Genomic DNA, 17,355 nt, shown 5'->3' with positions numbered 1-17,355 from the left:
TTTTATCATCCCGAAGACGTATTTCATAAAAAGGAAGGTGTGACACCCCCCTCCCCCCCCCCAGAGCATGCCAGAGGGAGCTGATGATCAAACGCTGCTCCCTCCCCATACAGTGGAGCAGGCTGTGCCAGGGGAACAGCAGGTCCACCACAGAGCCGTGCCAGACTCAGCTGAAAACTGTGCTTCCCTTCAAATAATCTATGAGGGCCCTTTCACCTCTGTGATCGAGGCCGCTTTTCTGTTATCCCTCACGTGTGGCCAGCAATAGCGCATAGCTACATCACCCCCCCCCCCTTCACACTTCCTCCAGAGTGAAACAAGTGCCCATGCAATGCATCCTGGAAGTTACTAAACCCCCAACGCATTTTGGAGATGGCGGCGTTCTTCTATAGGCGTGAATAAGGACAGGGGATACTCGCTCTGCGCAGGCGGATATAAATGAAAACTGAATAATACACCCTTCGTTTTGCTGCTGGCCTCGCCTTCCTGTGGGGGCTGCTACCCAATATCTGTCCTTCAATACCCTCCCCACACGAGTCTCAGCATCAGGGCACGTGGCTCCTTTAAAAGTCCGTGGCACTGCAGGACGGCGATCCCATGAGTTTGCTGAACTAGGGGGAGGGGAAAAATTGCTCCGGGGAGCTGGTAATGAAGGGCACGGTGCCAAGATTTCTTTTACTGGCTCATTTAATTATACTGGGAGTAAAATATTCCCCTGAGCCAATGAATCATTATACAGAACTTGAACTCTGACAAGGTCACATGCCATTTAGAGAGAGGGAATTTAGTTAGATTGCATAAAATGTATCAGTGGCTCCCAAGATGGAATATTTATTAGAGGAGAAGCGCCGGGACGAGCATCGGGAGATTTGTTGGTGTGTTCAGGAAAAACACTTGCAAAGTATATCTGCCGCGGCCTTCCTGTAGTCAGTACAGCCGCAGTGTTGATTTAGTTCCTGCTTATTAAGCTATTCTCTCTCAATAGCTCAATACCAGTTTAATTACAATAAATATTTCACAAACGGATTGAGGGGCTGGAAAAACATATTTAAGCGAGCCAATCTATTTCATGCCTCCGAAATTACGGACTTTTGACGTTTCACACCGGCTTTCAGCCTCGCAGGCTCGGCCGTCGGGGGTGGCGTGAGCTGGGCCGCGCTTACGCGCTTCGGCATATGTGCGCGAGCGTGCTCTCGCTGCAGAACACCAGCCGAGCCTGCGATGGTAAAAGCCGGCATGTGAAGCTTCAAATTCTGGTGCTGGGGGGAAAAAAGCACCTGTGTACTTTGCCCCCTGCCTTGCGCAGGCCCAGGAACGCACATCCGCTCGACAATGCAAATTTTATGCACTCCCAGGAAATCCTCTTTACGATGCAGCCAAAGGCGTGCATGGACGTTCAGCTGCTGTGCGGGGGTGCAAGTTTCCACTCGCGGGATGTAGCCGGCTAACTCAGCAGTTACCTGGCTGGACCCCCCCCCCTCAGATACAACTCTGCTTCAGTGGTCAGCTCCATCCATTCTTACGCCTGCTGTCCCGCTCCCAGCGAGCGAGAGCCACTGTGATAAGACTTCATTTTAGCGATATGGGGAAAAGCTGTGCAGAATTCATTTCCAGGGACCGTAGCAATCCCTTTTTACATATGGTATAAAATATTTTTAAGGAAACAGATTTTAGCCCAATCTTTTATCTGGGCAAGCAGTAAACTCCCAGAAAGCCTTTAATACGTGCATTTGGCTTCACATCTATAAATCCGCATATGAGTAAGTTTGCAATAAAATATAGAATCCTCTGTTTGAACAATCATTAAACAAACACATGCAACGCGTACAAACACCTCCCCTCCATACAGAATTCATAAAACACAACAGAACATGCAACCAACTGCATCACCAGAAGATTCACAGTAGTAACAAGCTTGGAGTCCCCTCAGCGCTCACCACGGAGTTGCAACCACCTAAGGGTATGGCAAATGGACTGCAAACTGCAGGTCAACTGGAAATGTTAGTTGAGTTGATCTGGGCATGGAGGACAGTAAGAAAGAGGTGGAAGAGATCCACAAGGTTAAAAAAAAAAACACCCAGAAAATAAAACAAAACCGATGGTTTGTGGCAGATGCTGTCACTGGTTGCGTCTGGCTCTTGTGCATTTCCAGAAATTAAATGCCAGAGTGTGGAGGAAGCCAGAACTGCGAGATGCAAAGTAACAGACGGGGCAGGATGAATTGGATTTGCTAAATTAGCTCTTTGCACAGGCAGCTGCGGTGTGCTCGCCCACACCAGCACAGCAGAACCTGCTCCAGGCATAGCTGTCTGAAGTCTCTCTCTTGTCTTTATTTTCATAAAGGAAGAGAGAGATTTGAAAACAGGGCTACACCAGTCCACAGCTCCCTGCTTTCATGAGACTGTGGCTCGGCCCTAGTCTTCTGCCTACCATTCCTATAACCTACAGGTAAAGCCGTCCACCTTTTCCATGCAGAATCATTCAGTGCATTGCACAGAAAGAGCTGGGTGGGGAGGCGAAAGTCCAGGACTAGACTTGAAGTTTCAAAAATCTGCCTTCAATGCGGGTAACAGGGGACAAAATATTAAAACCGTGCATAAACCTAGATCAGAAGCGCAAGACCCTGGGGTCCTCCAGGACTGCAAGCGGGCCTGGTTTCCTGAGTAATCGAGCTATGCAGATTATGCAGGTTACAATAGCAAGAGTACACAAATATGCCTGAGGAATATCCATTCTCTAGATCCCAAACTCCGGGCTTCCTTGCAGCTCTTCAAGATCAAGGTCATGCACCTGGAGGAGTAGCCTTCAGGCTAGTGCAGCGGGCTGCAAATCAGGGATACTCAGAAGCTCGGGGTTCAAATCCCTCTGCTGCTCCTTGTGGCCTTGGGCAAGTCACCTCACCCTCTATTGCCTCGGGTTCAAACTTAGGGCCCCCTTTATTAAGCCTTTTTTTCCCCCATAGACACAGAATGGGAGAAAAGCCTTAGTAAATCCGGCCCTTAAGACTGTGAGCCCCTCTGGGGACAGGGAAATACCTGGAGTACCTGGAGGCAGTACCTGAAAGGCAGAATATAAATCAAATGCAACAAATAAATAAATACATGGAAAGAGTGTCCTCCATTCATTCATGAGAGAGGCAGCGTGCAGGCTGCCCAGGAAACTCTGCACTGCTAAGGTGCATCATGCTCTGCCCCTAGGAAGCATCTCTAATGGGGAAAAAGTGGCATTCGCTGCCCAGGCATGGTCTACCCCTGCTCTCTGTGTACCAAATGCTAACTACTGTGCCAATTCAGAAGGCAGTTTTAATGACAGGTGGCCAGCGACCTAGAAGCGTGCAGTTCTGCATTCATCCTTAGCACAATCATCTAAACCAGAACCCTCTGTGTCCCTGTGCCGATCCACAGTCAGCCCATTTCAGCGCCCCGGGGATGGATTCTGTATCCTTATACTAATCCACTGACTTACACAAGAACATAAGAAATGCCAAGCTGGGCCAGACCGAGGTTCAGCAACCTGTCTCCAACAGTGGCCAATCCAGGCTGCAGGTACCTGGCAGATCCCCTAAAGTAGATCTAATTTCTGTCACTCATTGTCAGGGATAGCAATAGCTTTCTTTAGTCTACTTGGCTAAGAATGTACCATGGACTTTTCTTCCAGGAACTTGGCGACAATCTGATAGAAGGCCCTTTGAGAAAGAGACCATTCCCCTGTGACCACATTATGGCAAATGAGGCAATCCGCCTGGACATTCTCCGTATCCACAATGTGAGACTCTGAACTAGGCCTATAAATTAATCTCTGCCCAAAAAAGTTGCAGCATTATCTCTGACCACACTTGAGGAGTCCTGGTTGCTTTCTGATGGTTTATACACACTGCATTTGATATCATGCTGACCCGCCTGCCCCACTGACCAAGGAGCTAATTTGAGGAAGCTAGCCAAGTTGCCTTGGCTTCCAAGTGGTTGATGGAACAGCTTGCTCTTTTAGGGGGGGCCATTGTCTTTGAGCAACCCATTCCTTAGCATGCGCTCCTCCAGTCCGTTGTTACTATGGATCCAGGCAAGTGCTTGCTGTACAGTCATCTTCACAAGCTCTAGCTTGTTGACTCTGGCAGCAGCAGTCTCACGGGATAGTCTCAGGGACTGGGTATTCCACCTGGAACGCAGGCCCATTGAAAAGGACACACATGCACCCTCGCCCAGGTACTAAATCTCAGGCTGCCTCCATGGATCCGAGAGTCTGGAGGGAATCCTGGCTGCCAACAAAACTCAGATCTGAACTCTTCAATTTGTTAGATTTATATATAAGATATATAAGAAGATATATAAGAAAATGCCATACTGGGCCAGACCAAGGGTCCATCAAGCCCAGCATCCTGTTTCCAACAGTGGCCAATCCAGGCCATAAGAACCTGGCAAGTACCCAAAAACTAAGTCTATTCCATGTAACCATTGCTAATGGCACTGGCTATTCTCTAAGTGAACTTAATAGCAGGTAATGGACTTCTCCTCCAAGAACTTATCCAATCCTTTTTTAAACACAGCTATACTAACTGCACGAACCACATTCTCTGGCAACAAATTCCAGAGTTTAATTGTGCGTTGAGTAAAAAAGAACTTTCTCCGATTAGTTTTAAATGTGCCCCATGCTAACTTCATGGAGTGCCCCCTAGTCTTTCTACTATCCGAAAGAGTAAATAACCGATTCACATCTAAAATCATCTCTCATGATTTTAAACACCTCTATCATATCCCCCCTCAGTCGTCTCTTCTTCAAGCTGAAAAGTCCTAACCTCTTTAGTCTTTCCTCATAGGGGAGCTGTTCCATCCCCTTTATCATTTTGGTTGCCCTTCTCCATCACAATTATATCTTTTTTGAGATGCGGCGACCAGAATTGTACACAGTATTCAAGGTGCGGTCTCACCATGGAGCGATACAGAGGCATTATGACATTTTCCGTTTTATTCATCATTCCTTTTCTAATAATTCCCAACATTCTGTTTGCATTTTTGACTGCCGCAGCACACTGAACCGACGATTTCAATGTGTTATCCACTATGACGCCTAGATCTCTTTCTTGGGTTGTAGCACCTAATATGGAACCCAACATTGTGTAATTATAGCATGGGTTATTTTTCCCTATATGCATCACCTTGCACTTATCCACATTAAATTTCATCTGCCATTTAGATGCCCAATTTTCCAGTCTCACAAGGTCTTCCTGCAATTTATCACAATCTGCTTGTGATTTAACTACTCTGAACAATTTTGTGTCATCTGCAAATTTGATTATCTCACTCGTCGTATTTCTTTCCAGATCATTTATAAATATATTGAACAGTAAGGGTCCCAATACAGATCCCTGAGGCACTCCACTGTCCACTCCCTTCCACTGAGAAAATTGCCCATTTAATCCTACTCTCTGTTTCCTGTCTTTTAGCCAGTTTGCAATCCACGAAAGGACATCACCACCTATCCCATGACTTTTTACTTTTCCTAGAAGCCTCTCCTGAGGAACTTTGTCAAACGCCTTCTGAAAATCCAAGTATACTACATCTACCGGTTCACCTTTATCCACATGTTTATTAACTCCTTCAAAAAAGTGAAGCAGATTTGTGAGGCAAGACTTGCCCTGGGTAAAGCCATGCTGACTTTGTTCCATTAAACCATGTCTTTCTATATGTTCTGTGATTTTGATGTTTAGAACATATGACCTAATATCAAACCGAGCTCCCAGAAAACCAGTGTCTGAGACGGCTGAAGATTGACAATCAGTCCCAAGACCTGTAATATCTGAACCACTCATGAGAAACCACAATATTCTCTTGAAAGGGCTTTGTGTCTATCAGCCCAATTGATCAAATAACGGTGCACCTTGTACTGCATTGCTGCCACCACCAGCATCACCTTCGACAAGGATCTCGGGCCATTGCTAATCCAAAGGGATAGTCTGCCCTAGTAGTGCCAAGGTTGGGAAGTGAAGAAGCTCTTTCAGGATTAGTATGTTAGGTCCAAAGAGGTCAGAAATGCTAATTTCTGAACTGCCAGAATTACTGATCTGCAGGTTTCCACCCTGAAGTACGCTACCATCCAGAAGACAGTGACTCGCTGCCAGTTCAGGATAGATGAAGAGCCTCTTCTTCTCTGGGAATATAAAATAAATGGAGCAGTGTCCTAGCTCTTCCTGGTCCTTCAGCACTGGAATTACAGCCATCAAGTTGAGAATTCTCTGCAGGGCAGTCCTCTGTCAGCTTCTCTGTTGTCGACCAAGCAATAAAGCACAACCATAACAGTGACGAAAACAGCATGAGTGAATTCTAGAGTGCTACCATTTTAATACTTCCAGGCTCCAACGAGCCAATGTAACCTGGGGTCCATGACTGCAAAAACTGAGGCAGATGGCCGCCTATAAGTGGTACTGGAAATAGGATTCCCTAAGCACATATTGAGCTACTAGAAGACCTGAAGTCTGTGGCTCCATCTTTGCCTCTTTTCATAGATCAAAGAGACTGGAATCTGGAAGAGAGCTTAGACAGTCTTCCCGAAGCATTGTGGCCCAGCCTGACTCTTAAGTCTCAATACTAACTGCAAAATGAATAGCACCAACAGTGACCCTTAGTTCTATCACTAGGATCATTGCTTCAAGTCACCCAGTATCTTTGCCATCATTTCCATGCTACTCTACCAACAAGAGTCGACCCTTAAGCGGCCGTATAGTCAAATAGAATAGAAGTAGAGTCTGTTGACCAGGTGCATATCCAGAGGAATTTCCAAGTGGCTATCATGGTCACCACCTTTCTGTCCGAGTAGCATACCAAATTGTAGTCAGCCTCTGCCCAGCATGCAGCTCCCAGCTCTAATGGTGGAAAAAATCTGGCCCTTGCGGGAGACTAAAGAGCTTTGCCCACAGTCTCCATGATCTACTTAAGCACCGACTTTATATTTTGTTCTGAGCATTATTAAGAGCCATCCTTCTGCCACTGGGATGGTAGTACTTGCAGCCATAGAGTCTACCGAGATTTCCATCTGGGAAGAACTCGTCCACCTCCTGAGAGGCCAACAGATATAGTCCAGAGAGAGGGAGTGAAACACTTTTAAGGACAGCCACAGAAGCCATGGTCATCTGCTCGCCTGGAGAAGAGGAAGAAACCTAAAGTCCTTCTGTATAGCACCATGACCGGGTTCCTTTGGAAGAAAAAGTCTACCATTTCTTATCCTCTGCAATACACCTTGTACGCAGAGACTGTGCAATCAGGGCCAATGCCCCTTCTACAAAGAGGCACCCCCTTTCCTTCTTCCACACCCCCTGCCAACTTCCTGAGGAAAAACAAACCCGACGAGAGAATCCTCAAATAAATCCTCTGGAAAGCCACTTTCTTCTCCTGCCTTGATTTTCTTTCGATCCAGAGATCTACCAAAAAAAAAAAAGACAGACGGCAATTTGGGGTGGGGGTGGGGGAGGCTGAGATAGACCCCTGCATAGTAACAAGCCCCAATGGGAAATAGCCCAGGGCAGGAAAGGGACTGCCACCACGGTGGAAGATAACCCAGCTAGTGTGAGGACAGGGAAGGGACATGGCGCTCTAGTTCCATCCCTACTCTTTCTGAGTTGAGAGGTGGGGGCCCACACAGCAGGTCAGGATCGCAGCATCACTGCTGCATTCACGCTCACCTTGCCCAAGCTAAGGGGTGAGGACCCACAGCCAACTTCACTGCCCCACAGCGTTTTTATAAGGTGACACTGTGTCCACATGCTGACCGTGGGAGGGTCGGGGAAGGAGGCCAGAACAGCTCTGCTGTGTCGTGTGGCTTTAAAAGGCTGCTGGCATCCCCTCTAAAATCAGAGACCTGTGGAAAGGGTTTCCATTTCAGCAGCGCCGGTCACGGACCCTCCTGCTGACACAAACTCACTCCCATGAAGGCTTCCTCAAGCTTTGGAATAGTACTGGCAACGCTTTGAATTTCCCACTTCGAAGGTACTATTTGCTGAGCAGAGTGCAGGCTTTTCTCCCCGCTCCCCCTACACCATTACTCCTCCTCCAAATGCTCCCGGACCTGAAAGATCCCCCAAAACGGGTACTCACGCCCCAACTGGCCTCCTCAGCTCCGAGAAATTCGGTCCAGGACTGCTGCTGCTCCTCCTATCATGCACATCCTTCAAGGCCGCTCCTCCCTTCACAGGGATATCCCGTTTAGAAACAGCACAGACAAGCGCATCCACTTTCGGGAAATGCAGACGCTCTCGCACCACTGGATCCAGGGGGTACAGGCCTTCCAAGGTCCTATCCCCTTTAAAATTTGCCTCCAGGGCGTCTCACTCAGGATCAGTCAGTTCTTGAATGACTTCCATAACAGGGAAAAAAAACACAAGCGGCTTTACGCAAAGAAACCAAAATGGGATTTTTTTTTTTGGGCTCAGCCACGGAATCTGCCCCAGGAAATCCCAGCATCTTTAATGTCAGTGAAATCAGAGCCGGCAGCTCATCTCTATGAAAGAACCGCAACATATAGTCCCTATACGGTTCCAGTCCGGGAGGAGTTTCCCCATCCTGCGGAGAGTCAAGATCTGCCTCATCGTCATCAGTGCCCTCTGGATTCCTGCCGGGAACACCTGCGGTTCCAGGTGCACTTCAGCGCTTAAACGTAGAACCCGGGAGAGGGCGAGGCCACCGCCTGAGGACCTGACCTGGCAGGATTGTGCGGGGCAGAGGGCTACGCCTGAAGACAGGATTGCAATCCCTGAAAAGATTTTACCCAAGGAAAAGGCAGAAGGATCCACGCCAAAGCCAGGAGGCTCTTGTGCGGCGCCTGCTGAGCCGCCGTTCCCCCGCTGAGGAACCAGACAAGGGAGTCCCTAGGTCGGGCGTCCCCCCAGACATGTCCTTAACCAGGCCGCCATCAGGCTGGGAAGAGCCGGGCTTAGTAAAATCAGAGGAAGGTAATTCTCCCTGAGCCTGTAAGCAGCGCTGGCACAAGTTAGAGGGCGCGCCAGGCTGAGATGCACGAATAATATGTCAGGCACCACAGAGGGAATAGTGCTTAGGTTTCTTCGCCACCGGCGCCATTAATCCATCAGTACGCTTAACAGGTGACTGAAGATGCGAGTCCTGCCGAGTTCCCACTGAAAAAATTTAGGGACACAAAATTTATGCGCAGACAATGTAAGCGTCCCAAGTCCGTGCCACTAAACTAAGTGCACTGTCACCACACTGAACCTGGGCACGCAACAGGTTGTACCAGAATGTGCGCACAGGCGGCGTGCCCAAAAGAATCTGGGCGCACAATTCGGACGCACAGCCGGATATGCAGAAAAAAAGCACGTGAAAAACACCACCATGGCCTACCACGTGGAGCTCAGAAAGAAGCCTAACAGCGGGGCATAGCTCACCCGGGCTGCTCAACCCACCAGGCCACCCAGTTCCCCTAACCCCCCCCCAAGGGAGCGTGAACAAACGTCAGAATGGTGCACCGAGCACGGAGACCGGAGGAAGTCCTACAACAACCTCTCCACTCTGCCTTTCTCTCTCTTTTTTTTTTTTAAACTTACCTGAGCGCCTTCCCGGCTGAATACAGAGATGGTTTCCAGCTGCGGGGGCAGAAGGCATATACCATCGCCCGCGTGCTCAGCTTCCTGCACCCGCTGCCTTTCAGCTGCTTAATTCAGCTAAGTCCATGCTGGCCAAATAACCAGCTACCGGACCAAGGCACTCATCTGAGGGACCACGGAAATCACCATAGGAATTGTCAGCTGGTGGAGGGACCATTAGGTATCACCCTCAGGAGAGCGGGGCAACTCAAATCTCCAATTATTTCTCCTCTAAATTTGAAGCAATCCCCAGTAGGGAAATACATGTCCACCATTTGCTGGAGACGGAGAATACTGGCAGGCTGATATCACTGCAGGTTAGACCGCACCTTGAATACTGTGTGCAATTCTGATCACTGCATCTCAAAAAGGATATAGCAGCACTGGAGAAAGTGCAGAGAAAGGTGACCAAAATAAGGAGCATGGAACAGCTGCCCTATGAGATAAGGCTAAAGAAGTTAGGGCTGTTCGAGTCTGGAGAAGAGACAACTGAGGGGGATATGATAGAAGTCTACAAAATAGTGAAAGCACTTGAACAAGTTAATGTAAATCGGTTATTTACTCTCACAGATAATAGAAGGACCAGGGGGCACTCCATGAAGTTAGCAAGTAGTTCATTTAAAACAAATCGAAGAAAATTCTTTCAGTCAGCACATAGCTAAGCTCTGGAATTCATTGCAGAGGATGTGGTTACAGCAGTTAGTGTAACTGGGTTTAAAAAAAGGTTTGGATATGTTCCTAGAGGAAAAATCCATAAACTGCTATTACAGTAATTAATAAGCAATAGTAGCTTGTGATCTATCTAATGTTTGGGTACTTGCCAGGTACTTGTGACTTGGATTGGCCACTGTTGGAAACAGGATACTGGGCTTGATGGACCCTTGGTCTGACACAGTATGGCAAGTCTTATGTTCTTATCTTATGTTCTTATATATACTGTAATGTCAGTTTGTTCCGTCTCCATCTGCTGGTAGAGGTGCATAACCCACTGGTTCTGAATCCATCTAGCTGCATGCTAGGAAATATATTGTTTACACCTTTTCCTAGGTGGTGAGTCCCAATACAGAACCCAGGATTGCGTATCTGTAGTTGGGATTATTTTTTCCTATGTGCATAACTTTGCACTTTTCCACGTTAAATTTAATCTCCCCTTTAAATACCCAGTCATGTTAAACCAGGCAGGTCCCAGTACCAACCCCTATGGCACTCCACTAATGACCCTTCTCCCTTTGGAAAACTGACCCTCTGTCTTCTGTCTTTTACCAATTCACAGTAGGCTCCTGCTTCCTATCCCATGACTTTTTATTTTTTATTTATTTGGGGTTTTTTATATACCGAAGTATAGCGTTTTGCCTTCACTCCGGTTTACAGGATAACAACGTAATACATACAAATATCTTATAACTATCTTTAACATTCAAAGAGTAGAACCTTATTTAACATATTAAATGGGAAAATTACAGGAGATAATCTATACGAAGATATAATATATGATATTCATTAGCTATTATGTGGAACAAATAGCAATCTGAGCAGGGGAGGGATAATGTATGAAATGGGTCTGGGAAGGAGCTCGGGGTATGTTAGGTGGTTTCAGGTAAAGACTTGATAAGGTTGCATGAGGAACGAGGGCGAATTTGCTGAGGCGTCTTTCATGGGGGACTCTGTCAAATGCCTTCTGGAAAACCTAATACACTAATGGCCGAATTTTAAATCGGCCACGTGCGTAAAAATCGCCACTTACGCATGTAGGTGGGACCTGCACGTGCTGCGCGCATTTTCAAAAAGGCCCAGCCACATGCGTAAGTGGTGATACGCGAACAAGTGCCGGGCCCTGAGAAAGGGGTGGGCTGAGGGGGAGGAGTAGGGCGAGGTGGGACAATGGCCATTAGCTGCTGTCCTGGAGGAGCGCGTGCCGGCAGCCGGCCGGCGTGCATAAATTACTTGCTGCTCCCAAGGAGCAGCAAGTAATAAAATAAAAAAATTCAGGCAAGGTAGGTTAGGATTAGGGAATGGGGAGGAGAGGGGAAGGGGAAGGAAGGTTAGGCAGGGGGGTTAGGGAACTGGGGAAAGCCCGATTGCGTCGCCACGCGGACTTTGCAAAAATTCCCTCCCCCTTGCGCTCGCCACCCGCACATGCGGATTATAAAATGCATGCAGCCAACGGATTTTATAACATGCGCGTGCACGTTATAAAATCGGCGTGTCCATGTGCCGGGAACCGCGCGCACATGGACGCGCCCGCATGTTTTAAAATCTACCCCTAAATCTAGCTGCTCACCTCTACCTGAACGTTTATTTACATCTTTAAAAAAATGTAAAGATTGGTAAGGCAAGAGTTCCCTTTGCTAAAGCTATGTTGATTCTTCCCCAAACTTTGAAGTCTGGGTGATTAGCTCTGGTGAAAATAATAAAGGAGAGGGGCCATCTGATCCCTCAGTTCCAGCGAGGCCCAGTTCCTGGGTAAACTGGAGTGAGTGCAGCAGGACTGCAGCATTGGGCCTTTGGATAGTGCGGTAATCACTGCACGCTCACAGCAGCGCGGTCCATCCGGCGCTTGTCGGGATGCCTGGCTCTTCTGCGGTATTGCCCATCGTCGATAGCTGCGCCCCTCAGCTCAGACGTTTAGTCCTCCGAGCTCACGGGTCGCACAGGAATCAAGCTCCAGCCCAGCAGGTACATAGCCTGGAATAAATTCTGCAGCTGCATATTTACTCCCTGCCCCCAAATTGCACCATCTGCTTCCCTGCACAAGGAAAAGGGGTTTTTTTTTAGAATACACTTGGATTCATCTCCTTTTTAACTTGTAATTAAAGGTGATACGGCTCTGCCATTCTCCCTTCGAAGAATTTAATAAAACAAGAGGAACAGAAAGCTTGGGCTCCCTGGCAGCTTCGGCAGATAAAATTAATCGCAAACCAGCAGATGTGGGGGGGGGGGGGGGGGGGGGGAGGAAACTGTGACTGAAACAATCTTGGCTGACGGATTGGGGGGGGGGGGGGGTCACAGTTACCAGGGCATCCAAAGAGCACCCGGCAATGCACAACCAGAGCACAGCAAATGTCATGATGCCAAGGGAAATGTGTAAAGATAAACTGTTGAAACATTGCAGGAGAAATTCATTTCATTTCTTCGGTGGCTATTTTTTTGTGTGGAGCTCTGGCCAGACTGCACACTGTTTGGTCGCACTCTGTTTTCTAAATTGATCTCATTTGGGCAATTGAAGTAAAAGATGTAAGACGTTAGCCACTTAGGGCCTGACTCATGACGGCTTTCCTCCCATTCTGCGTCTACAGGGGATAAGAGACCTTGATGAATCAGGCCCTCGGCAGCAGCGCCGCTACCTGCTAGCACGGAGGACGTCTTTAACAGGTTGCACTGACTGCTTCTTGGGAGTTTTTTCTGTCCTGAGAAGGGAAAATAAATAGCCAGCATGACGAAGGCTGTTTTCAGTAAGAGCTGTTCTCTGGGATCAGGATTAACGGCCTGTGTTCGCTTCTCCCTGAGAAACGATTTTGCCAATCCCCCCCCCCCCCAAAGCACAGTACCGGTTGGTTTTTTTTTGTTTTTTTGTTTTGTTATTTTTCTTTCCCTGAGAACCCATCGTGGAAATGAAGGAATCCGGGCCGCACGCACTCACGTTTTCACTGTTGACGTCCGCCTCGCTGGGGCAGCCGAAGAGCTCTCGCCGGAGGAGGTTGCCGTCGTACTCCAGGAACGTCAGGTAGAGGTTACGGAAGAACTCGACGTGCTTGTTCTTCACGCGAAGCTTCTTGGGCGAGTTCCAGTGGATGACCTGTCGGGGGAAAAAAAAAGGCAAAGAACGTGAAGGGAGGCGCTGAAAAGCAGGACTTGGGCCAGTCTCAGCCCTTCTCGCTGGTACTCGCCCTCGTGATCTAATTCAGAGGCATGTTTTCTTAAGAATACCACGACGCGCAGCAGAATTTAAACAACATTTCTGGCTCTATAATTTCCAGTCCTTGTGGCCTACCTTCAAAAATAAATAAATAAATAAAAAGTTCTAATCCTGCCGCACAAGCTCCGTAAAACCAGGCCACAACTGCCTGCAGAAGCAAAACAAAAATCCTGGGAAATCTCCATCTCGCGCAAACGCCCTTACACATCTTGTTGCTCTCCCTAGCCATTCTTAACTGTAGGCTAGAGATTTTCACGGCTCTCTTCCTCCTGAAGGGAAGCTAAAGCATCATAAATTTAATTCCGGCTTCAGCTCTGCGAGCACTTAATACAGGAAAGAGGGTTAAAATAATTTAGCACGGGACTGGGCTGCAAGATCCTTTCTGTTCTCTTCACTGGGAAGGGGGATTACAGCACAGCAGAGGGCTGAGCCATACAGAGCCACGATTGGGAACTGCAGGACTAACGTTTACCTATTGGGGTACATTGTGCCCACGGGGTCTGCAACCTAATGCTGAAAGGGAAAATCCCAACAGACTTTCCCTTTGAAAATTCAGATGGGCAGAGGAAAGCGGCTACTTGGTATCCCATGCACTACACACCGGCTTTGAAGCATGTGTGTGAAAGTACACCGCATGTACTTTACCTCCTCAAACCTGACCACACCCATTTTATCCCCATGGGTAGATGTAATTGGCATCTCAGAGACTGGTGGAAGGAGGATAACCAATGGAACAGTGCTATACCATGGTACAAATTATATTGCAATGATAGGGTGGGAAAATTTGATGGGGGTGTGGTGCTTTATGTTAGGGATGACAGACTCCACAGGATAAAGATCCTGCAGAACACTAAATACACAGCAGAATCTGTATTTGTGGAAATCCATGAGTGATAGGGAAGAGTGTAGTGGTGGGGGTATACTATCATCTGACTGGCCAAAATGCACAGATAGACAATGAAATGAACAAACAGATGATGAAATGCAAGATTTAGTACGAGAGGTAACAGTAGTGGGCCACTCGGCAACAGTGATCATAATGCAATCAAATTTGACTTAGTGACTGGAGAGAGGACATTAAGTAAATCTACTGCTCTAGCATTTAACTTTCAAGAGGGAGACTTTGATAAAATGAGGAAAATAGATTTAAATAAACAACAACCTAAAAAGTGTAGATACAAAGGTAGAGAGTTTACATTAGGAGTGGACATTATTTAAAAACCATCTAGGAAGCCCAGACCAAATGTATTCCATGCATTAGAAAAGGCAGAAGGAAAGCCAAATGACTGCCAGCATGGTTAAAAGATGAGGTGAAAGGCTACTTTAGCCAAAAGAACTTCTTTCAACAATTGGAAAAAGCATAAGCATTGACAAGTTAGATGTAAAACACTGATAAGGCAGGCAAAAAAAGAGATCATGAAAAGAAGCTAGCCACAGAGGCAAAATCTCATATATATATATTTTTAAAATATATCCAAAGGGAGTCAGTTGGACCATTAATGAAAGAGGGGTTACAGCAGCACTTAAAGAAGACAAGGCCATAGTGGAAATAGTAAATGAATTCTTTGCATCATTGCTTACTTAAGACGATGTTGGGGAGAAATCTGTACTGGAAACAATATGTAATGATGATTCAGAAGAATTGAAACAAATCATGTTTGAACCTGGATGATGTAGGCAGACTGACAAACTAAAAAAATAGCAAATTGCCTGGACCAGATGGTTTACACTCGAGAGTTCTGAAAGAATTAAAACATAAAATTGCAGATCTATTATTAGTAATTTGTAACATATCATTAAAACCGTATATTGAACCTGAAGATTGGAGGGTGGCCATTGTGACACAGATCTTTAAAAATGGCTCCAGAGGTGATCCGGAAAACTATAGACTGGTGAACCTGACTTCAGTACCAGAAAAAATTGTAGAAACTATTCTAAAGAATAAAATCATAGAACATATAGAAAGGCATGGTTTAAAGGGACACAGCCAACGTGGATTTACATAAGGGAAGTCTTGCTTCACCAATCTGCTACATTTTTTTTGAAGGGCTTAATAAACTGGGGATAATGGTGATCTGGTGGCTAAAATGTATTTGGATTTTCAGGAGGAGTTTAACAAAGTCCCCCATGAAAGACTTCTGTGAAAAATATAAAGTCATGGGAGAGGGGGCAATGTCCTAATGTGGATTGCAAACTGGTTAAAACAGAGTACGACTAAACGATCAGTTTTCTCAATGGAGAAAGGTAAACAGTGGAGTGCCTCAGGGATCTGTACTTGGACCGGTGCTTTTAATACATTTATAAATGATCTGGAAAGGGGAATGACGAGTGAGGTAATCAGGTTTGCAGATGACACAAATCACATGCGCTTTGTGAGAAATTGCAGGAAGACCTCACAAGACTGGAAAATTGGGCTTCCAAATGACAGATGAAATTTAATGTGGATAGTGGAAAGTGATGTGCATAGGGAAAAGCAACCCACACTGTGGTTACACAATGTTAGATTTCATATTAGGAGTTATCATCCAGGAAAAGATCTGGGCATCATCTTAGACAATACTTTGACATCCTCGGCTCAGTGTATGGCGGCGGTGAAAAAAGCAAACAGAATATTAGGAAAGGAATGGAGACTAAAACAGAGAATATCATAATTCCTCTGTATCGCTCCATGGTGAGACTGCACCTTGAGTATTGTGTGCAATTCTGGTCGCTGCATTTCAATAGATATACAGTAGCACTGAGAAAAGTAAAGAGAAGGGCGACCAAAATGATAAAGGGGATGGAAAGGCTCCTGTATGAGGAAAAGCTAAAGTTGTTAGGGCTGTTCATCGTGAAGAAGAGATGGCTGAGGGGGGTATGATAGAAGTCTATAAAATTATGAGTGGAACAGAACAGGTAAATGTGAATTGGTTATTTACTCTTTCAAAATTACAAAAACTAGGGGACACTCCATAAAGTTAGTTAGTAACTCATTTAAAAGAAATCAGAGAAAATGATCTTTCACTCAATGCACAATAAAGCTCTGGAATTCATTACTGGAGGATGTGGTGAAAGCTATTAGTATAGATGGATTTTAAAAAGGTTTGGAGAAGTTCCTGGAAGAAAAGTCCATAAGCCATTATTAAGGTGGACTTGGAGATATCCACTGCGTATCCCTGGGATAAGCACAAGGAATATATTTACCTTTTGGAAACCTGCCAGGCACGTGTAACCTGTACAGTTACGTGTAACAGTTGGAAACAGGATACTGGACTTGATGGACCCTTCCCCCCCAGTCTGAACCATTATGGCAACTTCTTATGCAGAAGTATGTGCACCGTGAACAGCATATTTTACTTTTACCTACCCCAGGAGGGGTATTATTTATTAGATTTTAAATAGCACCAAGAGTGGATGCCGCACTCTGCAAGGCAAACATACCAAAACAAATACAGGGATGCAAGAAATCTTTCTCATACTATGCATAAGAAGGATCCCTATCCCCAAAGCTCTTGGAAGCCATGAGTAGATGACAGACGTTGTGTGGCAGAATGAAAACAATCCACCCCTTCCCCTTCACCCAACAGGAGTACTGTGGTACAATTATTTGTAAGGGGATGGGCTTGAGAGGAAGTTATAAAAGGTGCTTCCACGTGCATTTACTGAGGGATGAGACTCCCACAAGTCAGGGGCCTGGAGTGGAAAGAGAAGCAGGCCGAGGTTTACAGCCATGTGACGTAATTAGAGTGGTTTTAAGGTTTTTGGAGGATCTGAAGCCTGCGTGTGTTGAGGAAGCCAAGGAAGGGTTCCTGGGAAGGAAAGCATTCCTCTGAGGTGTGGGGGATTTTCTCTGTCTGGCCTTGGGAAACTCTAG

The 17,355-nt window shown here is 46.5% G+C and overlaps 1 protein-coding gene across 1 annotated transcript in view; it reads right to left on the bottom strand.

Annotated features, from left to right (window-relative positions):
- The window catches only part of LOC115089198 (LARGE xylosyl- and glucuronyltransferase 1), a 519,096-nt gene that overhangs the window by 38,187 nt on the left and 463,554 nt on the right, over nt 1–17,355 (bottom strand). Inside the window, exon 10 of the mRNA XM_029597248.1 lies at nt 13,227–13,382. Within this exon, the coding sequence (XP_029453108.1) occupies nt 13,227–13,382 (156 nt within the window). The remainder of the gene's footprint in view (nt 1–13,226; nt 13,383–17,355) is intronic.

The sequence above is a fragment of the Rhinatrema bivittatum genome, chromosome 4 (assembly GCF_901001135.1).
Source record: "Rhinatrema bivittatum chromosome 4, aRhiBiv1.1, whole genome shotgun sequence".
NCBI classification, from domain to species: domain Eukaryota; kingdom Metazoa; phylum Chordata; class Amphibia; order Gymnophiona; family Rhinatrematidae; genus Rhinatrema; species Rhinatrema bivittatum.
The sequence above is the reverse complement of the archived record's forward strand: the minus strand, read 5'-3'. Positions and strand labels throughout refer to the sequence as shown.